This window comes from Rhinoraja longicauda, chromosome 10 (assembly GCF_053455715.1).
Source record: "Rhinoraja longicauda isolate Sanriku21f chromosome 10, sRhiLon1.1, whole genome shotgun sequence".
Lineage (NCBI taxonomy): Eukaryota > Metazoa > Chordata > Chondrichthyes > Rajiformes > Arhynchobatidae > Rhinoraja > Rhinoraja longicauda.
In genome coordinates, this window is record NC_135962.1 from 29,715,591 (window position 1) to 29,727,567 (window position 11,977).

General features: G+C 40.0%; 1 protein-coding gene across 2 annotated transcripts in view; it reads left to right on the forward strand.

The window, feature by feature from the left end:
* srp54 (signal recognition particle 54) overlaps window positions 1-11,977 on the forward strand; it is a 36,086-nt gene that overhangs the window by 14,637 nt on the left and 9,472 nt on the right. For both annotated transcript variants that reach the window (XM_078406545.1, XM_078406544.1), the window contains exons 5-10: window positions 1,686-1,777; window positions 3,626-3,710; window positions 3,794-3,898; window positions 5,364-5,430; window positions 8,062-8,119; window positions 11,703-11,853. In XM_078406545.1, coding sequence (XP_078262671.1) covers window positions 1,686-1,777; window positions 3,626-3,710; window positions 3,794-3,898; window positions 5,364-5,430; window positions 8,062-8,119; window positions 11,703-11,853 — 558 coding nt within the window. The remainder of the gene's footprint in view (window positions 1-1,685; window positions 1,778-3,625; window positions 3,711-3,793; window positions 3,899-5,363; window positions 5,431-8,061; window positions 8,120-11,702; window positions 11,854-11,977) is intronic.

The window sequence follows — 11,977 nt, forward strand, 5'->3', positions numbered from 1 at the left end:
CTGTCGGACAGGTGTTTGGGGATTTTTTTTCATAATATAGAGAATTCTTCTGTCATCGGCCTTGGATGTCTTCCTTGGCCTGCTGGTCCCTTTACGACCCGTAAGCTCACCTGTGCTCTTTCTTTTTAATGATGTTCCAAACAATTGATTTTGGTAAGCCTAAAGTTTGGCTGATGTCTCTAACAGTTTTATTCTTGTTTCGCAGTCTCATAATGGCTTATTCGACTTTCATTGGCACAACTTTGGTCCTCATGTTGATAAACAGCAATAAAAGTTTCCAAAGGTGATGGAAAGACTAGGGGAGGCATTTAAACTCACCTGAGCAATTACAAACATCTGTGAAGCCATGTGTCCCAAACATTATGGTGTCATGAAATGGGGGGACTATGTATAAACACACCTGTAATTTCTACATAGTAAAACCAAAATGTATCAAAACACCCTTTAATAAAATCTGACAGTGTGCACTTTAACCACATGTGATTTTTTCTATTACAAATCTCAAATTGTGGAGTACAGAGGCAAATAAATAAATGATGGGCCTTTGTCCCAAACATTGGAGAGCACTAGCACTGTATGTGGTCAAAAATGGTACTAATGGAATTGTGGCATCAATGTAAATTACTGTTGAGCTGAAATTATGAAGAATTATTTCTATTGTTCTCCATACTTAAGCTTATTCACCTTTATGTATCTCAAGTTGAAACGTTCCATGGCATTCATGATTAAAATAAAGATTTGGGGCACCAATTTAACTATTTTAAAACTCAGTTTAAAAAATGTCCTTGTCAAGACTCCTGACATTATAAAATCCTTAGTTTGCTCTCTCTGGGTACATCAGTAAATTTTGCATAGCAATTACAGATCTTTGGTGGTGGTGGGGGGGGTGGGGTGGTGGTATATATAATTACTCTTTGACTAAGTTTATCATCTTGTATTTGGTCTTCAAGTGTGGTATTTTCGGCTAATTTTATTCAATAATTCTCTCTAGCTCTGCCAATGTTTTGTACTTCCTGCTTGTGGCCATCGTCGGTCACCTCTCAAGCAGACTGGAAAGAAACTGATTCTTAACATTGTACATTTAAAATTGCATTTTCCATAAGGGTGCAAGTGTAAAGATCATCAGTTTAAGTCAGATTTGTTGGATGGGAAGTACTACACAAGCGCAATAGGTTGTCATATTAATTCTGAAATAGCCAAGGCCGTTGCCTATTGTCTCATTCATATTTTTCATTGCCAATTATTGTCCTCCGTTCATCACTAGAAAATGACTAGTGTAATATAATTGAAAGGATGTTAACAGAAATATTTGATGAGATTGTTTACTAACCACACATGGTTTCCAATAGACATTATAGTGGCCCATTTGTTGAGTAATTATTCATGAGTTTTGTTTACCTAATGGGAAATGACCCAGTGGGAAACTAAATAATTATTTTTTGGTTCTTGTATTATAGTCTGAGCGCATAACATTATATGACAAGAGATCCCTGCACAATCCAGATGATTGTTTGATTGCTCATGTTTTGGGTGCAGGAGTTTCATTATGCAATGAGAATTGGGTTTTGAAGTTTGGAGTAAGTGATGAGAGCATGATAAAAGAACTCAAGCTCACAATTTTAGTAAGTAGTGGAGGGGGAGGAAAATAGTAAATTTAATAATGTTTAAATCTATTTCATTCTCAGGTTTTGAATGCTATGTTAAAGGAAGTATGCACTGCTTTACTTGAAGCAGATGTCAATATAAAACTTGTGAAACAGCTTCGAGAAAATGTCAAGTAGGTAACTGTTTTATGCCAAGTCTACTTTATTTGTCACATACACATACAAGATGTGCAGTGAAATGAAAGTGGCACTGCCTGCGGATTGTGCTAAAACTACAAACAGAATAGAAATTTAAAAAAGACCACACGAAAAATAAATTAATACAGTAAATTAGTCCCTGGTGATATAAGAGTTAACAGTCCTGATGGCCTGTGGGAAGAAACTCCGTCTCATCCTCTCTGTTTTCACAGCGTGACAGCGGAGGTGTTTGCCTGACCGTAGCAGCTGGAACAGTCCGTTGCTGGGGTGGTAGGGGTCAATAGACAATAGGTGCAGGAGTAGGCCATTCAGCCCTTCGAGCCAGCACCGCCATTCAATGCGATCATGGCTGATCACTCTCAATCAGTACCCCGTTCCTGCCTTCTCCCCATACCCCCTCACTCCGCTATCCTTAAGAGCTCTATCCAGCTCTCTCTTGAAAGCATCCAACGAACTGGCCTCCACTGCCTTCTGAGGCAGAGAATTCCACACCTTCACCACTCTCTGACTGAAAAAGTTCTTCCTCATCTCCGTTCTAAATGGCCTACCCCTTATTCTTAAACTGTGGCCCCTTGTTCTGGACTCTCCCAACATTGGGAACATGTTTCCTGCCTCTAATGTGTCCAATCCCCTAATTATCTTATATGTTTCAATAAGATCCCCCCTCATCCTTCTAAATTCCAGTGTATACAAGCCTAATTGCTCCAGCCTTTCAACATACGACAGTCCCGCCATTCCGGGAATTAACCTAGTGAACCTACGCTGCATGCCCCCATACTGTCCCCCATAATGTTGCTGGATCTGCACCTCCTGATGTATAGGTCCTGCAGGGAGGCGAGTGTAGTTCCCGTAGTGCGTTCAGCCGAACGCACTACTCTCTGCAGAGCTTTCCTGTCCTGGGCAGAGCTGTTCCCAAATCAGATTGAGATGTTGCCGGACAAGATACTTTCTACAGCCCCAGAGTAGAAGCACTGAAGGTACTTTCTCTGGTTAATGTAGAAAAATTGTTACGGTGCTAAAATGTATACGTTTATAAATTTTAAGAAATTTGATTCCTGTGTTAATATGCTTCAATACTGTTAAACTAGTTCTTTTGGAACGCTGAATACTTCTGAAATGGATAGTGTACCTGGGATATGCGGTTGACAGAAGAAAAGTCAGTTTGGTGGTGTAAAATTTTTTGTTTTGTGAACAAAGTTAACTGACTAATATTAACTAGGCATTGCTTTCCCAGTGGCCTGGGGGCACAGCAATGCTACATCATAGTCTAACACCCTGGGTTCAATCCTGACCTTAGGTGCTGTCAGCGGAGATTGCATGTTTGCCCTGTGACCACTTGGGTTATTCCCAGCTTTCCATCTTATAGACGTGATGGTGGGTTCGTTGGGTAAAGTACACTTAAGTGCAGGTAAGACATAATGAATAAAAGGCACGTTGATAAGCATGTGAGAGAAAGTTGTGAGCAGAAGTTTGTCATTTTCTTTGTGTTGTATATGATCCATTTTGGGAAAACAATTTTGCAGAACAAAATTATCGAATGGGGATTGACACTAAGGGCTGAAGGTGGCACCTGTCTGTTTGTTTCCCACATATATTGACAGTATGTGCCACTTTCTACTTTTTAGGCTTCAAGTTATTTATCCTGATATTTGATCCTACTATATCTATGTGTTTCTTAACTTGGGCAATAACGAATTTGCATAAATTTCAATTTGACAACACTTTTTATGAGCTGGTTATTAGCCTATTTGTAAATATCCCAAACGGATGTTATTTTGTTTTGAAAATAGATTTTGCATTTATTTTGCCAAACTGTATTTCAGAGCAGCTATAGACTTGGAAGAGATGGCCTCTGGCCTCAACAAAAGACGAATGATTCAACATGCTGTGTTTAAGGAGCTAGTTAAGGTACCCAAGTCAGCAATATCACAAATTCTATGTTGAACTTTATTAAAACATTTAGTTGATTGCAATTTGGTCCTTTTATTTAGCTTGTAGATCCAGGAGTTAAAGCATGGACACCCACAAAGGGAAAACAAAATGTCATCATGTTTGTTGGCCTGCAAGGTAGTGGTAAAACTACAACATGTACAAAGGTATTTAATTTTGTTTATTGCCCATTTTTATGAAATGTTGTATTCCTTTCAGCCTATTGGCACTAGGGGAAGGAATTCCAGTTAAAAGGAAAATTGGGTCTTGATAAATTAGTGTTTGCAAGTTAGTATTGAATCTTGTAAAAAGTTTAATGGGGTCGGAGGATTAAGTAGGAGGAATGTTAAACTTTAAGAAATTCAAAATATGAGGAAATTGAATAAAAGAAAAGCGTGGTTCAATGTTTCTTTAGCACGTGTATCAAGGTACAGTGAAATTATTTTTTGCATACAGATCAGTAAGATTATTGCCATACACAAGTACAAACTCGGATTAAGTCCAGAATGTATAGCGTTGCTAAAGTTTAGCATAATTTTTGATGTCCCAGCTGCAGCTGGCTTAAAGGTCCACTGCAGACATCACCATGATCCGAAACATCCCGCAAACCGTCGTCCCTCTCCTAGCCTGGCCACCTTCAGCCTTCGAGCCTTGTGGATGCCTCCTGCAGCTGACCTTGAGGATGCGGAAGGTTATATCCCCAATTCATGCTAGTCCTGTGTCCGGCGTCTGCTGCTGTTGCTGACCCCCTCCACCCTCCTCTATGATTCCCGGGTGTCAGGAATGAGCAGAAGACCAGGCAAGTTCCCGGTTCCATGGCAGGCAGCCAGGCTTGCTGCCAGGGTGTGACAGCGGCCCTTCAGGACTTTTATGAACCATTTTGTGTTTGTCTGTATTTGAGGCTGAAATGCAGTGTTTGAGTGGGAAGTGTGGAGGCTATGGTTTGTGTGGCTTTGGTTAGGAGACTGGGCAGTGGTAGAGATTAGAATAGGTAAAGTTTGTTTCCTTTTAGATTTGTTGTAGTTATTAGGATGGCAATTTGGGTGGTGGTAATCTGCAATTTGAACTTTCGGAATATTAACTGGGGCTGTGGGGCACCCAATGCAAAGGGGTAGAATTTGTCAAATGTGAAAGCAATGATTATAATTCTATTAGTTTCGAAAGCTATCTGGTCCACGAGTTAAGGCCCTAAATTGGGGCAAGGTGCATTTTGGAGGCATTAGGCAGGAACTTGCAGAGGTTTGACTCGATGGAAGTTAGAAAGGGTTGGAAAGAGTACTGTTAAGTGTTTCAGCCACAGGTTAGCTTGAATTGGCACTTTATTTGAGCAGTATTACAGAGGTAGAAAGACATCCTTGGTGTGGTTTGGACCGCTTCTCTGGAGTAAAAATGACGCCAAGCTTGTAAACAGCCTGTTTAAATTTTGGTTAGTTGCTGGCCAGAAATGAAATTTATGATGGGACCAAATTCAATGTCTTTGGTGGTCTCAGTATTTGGATATCAGTGTATATCATATAACAAGGCTTTAAATGGGAAATGAGCTTTCAGAATTCAAAACTCTGAGCCAGCAAGATAATTTAATTTTCAATTCATTTTTGTTGCAGCACCATTTCACTAATTTTCTTCTTATAGCTAGCATACTACTTTCAAAGGAAAGGCTGGAAGACTTGCTTGATATGTGCAGATACATTTAGAGCAGGTGGGTGTATTATTGTCTTTTATAAATTGATTTGATAAAAATGAGGCCTATTTTTTATTCCAAATGGTTAATATATAGAAATTTTGTTTGCATCATACTTGTATTTTCGACAAACAGGATTTTCAATAAAAAATGTATCCAATGATTTATAAGCCTGAGCAAACTAGCATTCTAATACAAAAATAATCATGTGGCTTGGAAACAGGTTCTCGCCCATGCCGACCAACATGCCCCATCTACACTAGTCCCAACAGCCTGTGTTTGGCCTATATTCCTCTAAACCGTTCCTATCCATGTACCTGTCCAAATGTTTTTTAAACGTTGTGATAGTTTCTGCCTTAATTATGTCCTCTGACAGCTCATTCCGTAGACCTACCACCCTTTAGAAAAAAAAAGTTGCTGCACGGGTTCGTTACACACTCACCTTTGTCCTCTGGTTCTTGATTTCACCCACTCTGGGTAAAAGACTGTGCATTTACTGTAGATTTTCTCTCATGTTCTTGTACAACTCTAAGATCACTCCTCATCCTCCTGCACTCCAAGGAATAAAGTCCTAGTCTGCGAAACCTCCCTACAGCTCGAGCCCTGGCAACATCCTGGTAGATCTTCTCTGCTCCTTTTTTAGCTTAACAACATCTTTCCTATAACAGGGTAACCAAATCAGAACATAATACTTTAAATGTGGCCTCACCAATGCCTTGTACAACTGTAACATGACCTCTTAACTTTATATTCAATACTGACAGATGAAGGCCAATGTGCCGATTTTGCCACCACATCTACCTGCAAAGAACTATACAGCTGCACCCCTAGATCCCTCTGCTGTACAATACTCGCCAGAGCCCTGCCATTCACTGTGTATGTCCTGCCCTGGTTAGCCTCGGTGGGCCAAAGGGGCCCGTTCCCATGCTGAATCTCTAAACTAAATTAACATAGAGCAGTGTACCATGCGGAACCTTGTCAAATGCCTTGTTGAAATCCATATATACAACATCTACAGCTCTGCCGTCTGACCTTTTTGGTTATATCTTTAAAAAAACCCAATCAGGTTTGTGAGACATGATCTCCCACTTATAAAACCTTGCTGACTATCCTGAATTAGCCCGTGCCCATCTAAATACATGTATATTTTATCCCACAATAGCCTCTAGTAACATTCTGACCAGGGATGTTAGATTAACTGTAATTGTGTACATGAAAGTGGTGGAGTTACTCAGTTTTAGAGAACTACTTGTTATTATTATTTCCTCTTCATTACTAAAATGTTTAATCCATATTGAGTGAATGTGGCAAAATGCTGATTTAAAAAAAAACCCCTGTATTTAAAAAGTGGATTTTTTCCATGCTGTATGTCTATGACGTGAAGACAACAGCACAATTAAAATAAGTTTATACATGGTAAATAATGATCAGTAACGAATGGGGAAAATACTACCTGAGAAGCAATTATTATGATACCAAAATGGTATCATTCAGTCGTTGGATTTTGTGAAGAGTGGTGCAGTTTATTGAAGATTTTTTAAATGAAGTGAAAATGCTTTGAAAATAGCAACCATTTAAATTTCTGGATCTCATGCACTGGCTTGTACTGATCACTTGGGTTCCTCAAACTCTGGACTTTGCCTCAACACAATTTTCTTTCAATTGATGTGGGAAACTGATCCTGGTGAGAATCGGGTGAGTTTCATTTTGTATAGCTGCGAGTATGGTTGAGCATCCTTCTAAAGCTGGGATCCAGATTTGACAACCTAAAACTTGCAAGTAATCCGGACTCTGGGTCGGCACTGGCTGCAAACCCACTCGCATTCCTGACCCATGATGTTCCCGATTGGGTTCTGGCTGGCACTGGATAACACATGACCGACACAATATGCAGATGCATTGAGAGCAAGTTTGAAGATCGTAAGGACTTGGTGTGTAAGAAAGAACTGCAGATGCTGGTTTAAATCGAAGGTAGACACAAAATGCTGGAGCAACTCAGCGGGACAGGAAGCATTTCTGGAGAGAAGGAATGGGTGACGTTTCGGGTCGAGACCCTTCAGACTGATGTCAGGGGAGTGAGCTGGGCAAAGGTAGAATGTAGTCGGAGACAGTAAGACTGGTGGGAGAACTGGGAACGGGAGGGGATAGAGAGGGAAATCTCCAACGGACCCCCTCCTCTTGGACTCCCCCGGATGGCCCTCTACCTTCTTTTGACCTTTTCATTTCCAACTGCCGGCGGGACATCAACCGCCTCAACTTTTCCACTCTTAACCTCTCCCCCCACCCTGAACGTAACTTCAAATAGTCCTTGGTTTCCCTCTCTATCCCCTTCCCAGTTCTCCCACCAGTCTTACTGTCTCGGACTACATTCTATCTTTATCCCACCCACTCCCCTGACATTCTGAAGAAGGGTCTCGAACCGAAACGTCACCCATTCCTTCTCTCCAGAAATGCCTGTCCTGCAGAGTTACTCCAGCATTTTGTGTGTACCCAAGGACTTGGTGTTCTTTTGAGTAAGCCAGATGCTGAGCCATTCTGAATATTTGGATTTCAGGTAAACAGTTTCACAGTCACTTGTAATATGTGATGAAATAAGGATTGCCATGTTTGCTGAAAATTTAATGAAAGAATATTATTTTTGGACCGCAGGTGCGTTTGACCAACTGAAGCAAAATGCAACCAAAGCAAGAATTCCATTCTATGGAAGGTAAGATTTACAGCTGAAAATAGCTAAGGGAAATTGATAAATAGTACGCAATTAATCTGGATACGGTTTCCTTTAATTACAGTTGGCCTGATTGTGTTAGCAACAACCGTTGATTGCTGCAGTGCTTGTGTGTTTGCGGCACCATGCAAAGTGCAATTTCGAATGCTGTGTAAATAGGGTAATGACGCATCCAGTTTAGTTTAGAGATACAGCATGGAAACGGGTCCTTTATTTTGCAGAGTTCATGATGATCATTGATCACCCGTACTCGGTCATTCTGTTATCCCATTTTCGCATCCATTCCTTTCACACGAGGAAGAATTTTAGAGGCATATTAATCTACAAAGCCACATGCCTTTAGGATGTGTGAGGAAACTGGAACACCCAGTATAAACCCATACACGGTCACAGGGAGAATGTGCAAACTCTACACACACAGTATTTGTTGTTGGGATCGAACCTGGGTCTCTAGTGCTGTGAGGCAACAGCTCTCCCAGCTGTGCCACTGCCATGCATCTGACCTCCCAATCTGTGATTGGAATCGGCATAGACACCTGATCAAAATACTGGTGCTCTTTGTTATTGGCCCCTCAGGTTTCCATTAACACAGATTTTCATTGAAAAGATAAATGAAGCTAAGTGTTTATCTTTGTAATTTTAACAACAATTTTAATGCCAGTTAAACAGTTAAATTAGCTTTTCAATTTTGCTTGTTACCAAATGTTTCTGATGATTGGAGACATTTTGAAACAATAAGTATAAAAAAACAATAAGGCTTCCTGTCACCTTTTGCTATAAAAGGCCATTAGTGGCCTCATTACAATTTCTGGATTCACTGCTTGGGACATACTAATTTCTTCACATTTTGAACTTTTGTGAGTTGGTCAGCTGGCAAAGTTTTGAGTAATAACAGAAATTCTGCCCAATCTCTAATAGATCTCTTGCCAACAACTTGAATCAAGTTGTGGTAAATTGCACTAAATGAAACTTGGGATAAGAGTAGCGATAGTTAAACTATGAAAAACAAAATGTACATAATCTTTATTCATTTAGTTGTCCTCTTGGATTACTGCCTCTTTCAGCTGCTTAGCCACTTCAGTAGGACCTCAAAAGAGACAGAAACCTGGTTAGTATTTTGTCTATTTCTGGCCCCTACCTCTAACCCCTGCCATGACTGCCCAATGTACCCTGGCCTACCATTTGCATGCTCATCAATCTGTCCTCAACAGAGGCCTTACCTTTATACCCCTGTGCCCACAGATGCTGCTTGGCTCCTAAGTTCCTCCAGCATGTTTTTCTTTGCTCAATTTTACAACATCTATCTGGGTGGCGTAGCTGGTAGAGCCTGTGCCTCGCAGTGCCAGAAGCTACGGGGCCAATCCTGACCTTGGGTACTGTCTGTGGAGTTTGCACATTCTCTCTGTGACTGCATAGATTTTCACTGGCATTTCACTGCCACATCTTAAAAGACATGCATGTATGTAGGTCGATTGCTTCTATAAATTGCTCCTGTGCGTAGGGAAGGGATGAGAAACTGAGGTAACAGAACTATTGTTATGGGTGATTGATGGTCGGTGTAGACCATCTTCTTGTTTGTGCCGACCACTGTACAACATTCCATGCTGTATCTTTCAAGAAATCAATCTGCAGTCTCTTGTTTGGTGTTCGTTCTGACACAACACTCGATAACCATTGTGTAGAACGCGAAGATACTGCTATACATGTCAATCACCTTCCTCGTGCTTCAATGTGTTGTAATAACGGGAGAACAAAACCTAGGTCATATCACCTACCTTTTCATCTCAGGTCACCATCTGCCTATCAAACAAAAACCCTCACCTGTATCAACCTGGTTTCTGTTAGGCTATGTCTTGCCCCTCCTCTCTTCCAGCTTTCTCCCTCTTTCCCCACCATCCCTCCTCCCACAATCAGTCTGAACAAGGGTCCTGACTTGAAACATCATCTATCCATGTTCTTCAGCGATGCTGCTTGACATGCTGAATTACTCCCGCACTTTTTTCTTTTTTAGTAAACCAGTATCTTCAGTTCCCGGTATCCACATACTAGGTCATATGTTTTGTTTTAGTCTTAAATCCTTTGCATTAGATACTTACATGAGTTCTTCCAAAGAACCTGAATGCTTAATTTTCAGTGTTTCAAACTGTCACAGTTCTGAGTTTTTTAAAATGTTAAATAAAAATGGTTATCCATATACAGGTAGTTCTACTATAAGGTGATAATTGCTATGAAACCTCGTAAAAACGAGTCAGTGGGGCAAAGGAGTTAGGATCTCATGTTTCAACCTCATTATCTTCCTTCAGGATTTTTAAAAGTAAAGTGCTTTTTAATTGATTTATTTTGGTTACTGCAAGCTCAAAATACTAAAGGCTATATGTCACATTGTTAAATGGAGCATCATTGCCCAGCTGTCAATATTTTGCTTTTCAATTTCAATGCCCCCCTGCAGTGAAACTGACTGTCCTTGAGAGACAATGGTATCTGATTACTACCCAGAAGTTGCAGGGAAACACATTTTTTCCCCTCTATGACTATTTTTTGCAAGATTGCTTATCATTTTCCAAAGTAGCTTTTATGTGTTTTTCTAGTTTTCAATCAAAGTTGCATTGTGACCAATTTGGCCTCCGTAATACAAATTGTCTTGTACTTCAATAGCGTTATAACCTTCATGCTATTGAATAGTCTGTTATTGCAGACTTACCTGTATATTGAACACAAATTAAATTAGATTAAAGTTGAATTACAATGAAATATGACATGTAGTCAGCAGGTCTGGTGACAGTCACAGAGGGGGAAAAACAGATTAAACATTTCAGTTCATTCATTTCTGTAATGAGATGTAATAAATATAAACTATGCATTTATGGGGGCAGATTTTGATTAAATCTGAAAAAAAGGTATTCTGGAGTTGTGGCACTTAAATATCTGTGTGAGACTGCTGCAGTGGTATGATGTTGTGAATTTGGAGATTCTGCTTGCTCCTGTAAGAGACCTCTATTTCTACTGTGGTTCGTACAGATTAGAAAAGAGAGAAATATAGAATCCTGTAGCACGAAAAAATGCCCTTAAACTCATCTTTTGCATGATGACTCGTTTTGATTTTATGCCATTCCCATTTGCCTGAATTAGGCCCATTTCCCTCTGCTTCCTGTTTAATAACTGTCCAGATAATTTTTTAATGTTCTAATTGTTTTGTTTCTATCTCCTTGGACAGTTCATTCCTGATATTCACTGTCTCTGTGGAAAATCTTACCCCTCAAATCTCCCTCAACTTCTTTCTTCTCATTTTGAATCGTGTCCTCTCGTTCTAGCCTCTACTTCCCTGGGACAAATACTCTGATTATCCTTCCTATGCCTTTGAGAAGTCACACCTCAACCTCCTACATTCCAGTGAGAATAAACTTAGTCTGTCCAATCTCTCCTGATAACTGCAGCCATTCATTCCAAGCATCATCTTGGTGAATCTCTTTGGCACTCCTTATTGCGACTGGATCCTTCCTGTCATGTGTTGACCAATGTAAGTATACAAAAATCAAAACTAAAATTATTTTCTTGTTCTATTTAGCTACACAGAAATGGACCCAGTGATCATAGCTGCAGAAGGCGTAGAGAAGTTTAAGAAAGAAAACTTTGAGATAATAATTGTCGATACCAGTGGTCGGCACAAACAGGAAGATTCATTATTTGAAGAAATGTTGCAAGTTTCAAACGCTATAGTAAGTTTTCAATATGATTGGATAAAAAGTCTATTTTGGACTGTTTACAAATTTCTTCCTGCAAATTTACCCAAAGGAAACGTTTTCTTTTAAAAAAATTATCTATTTCTTTCTGGAAACCATT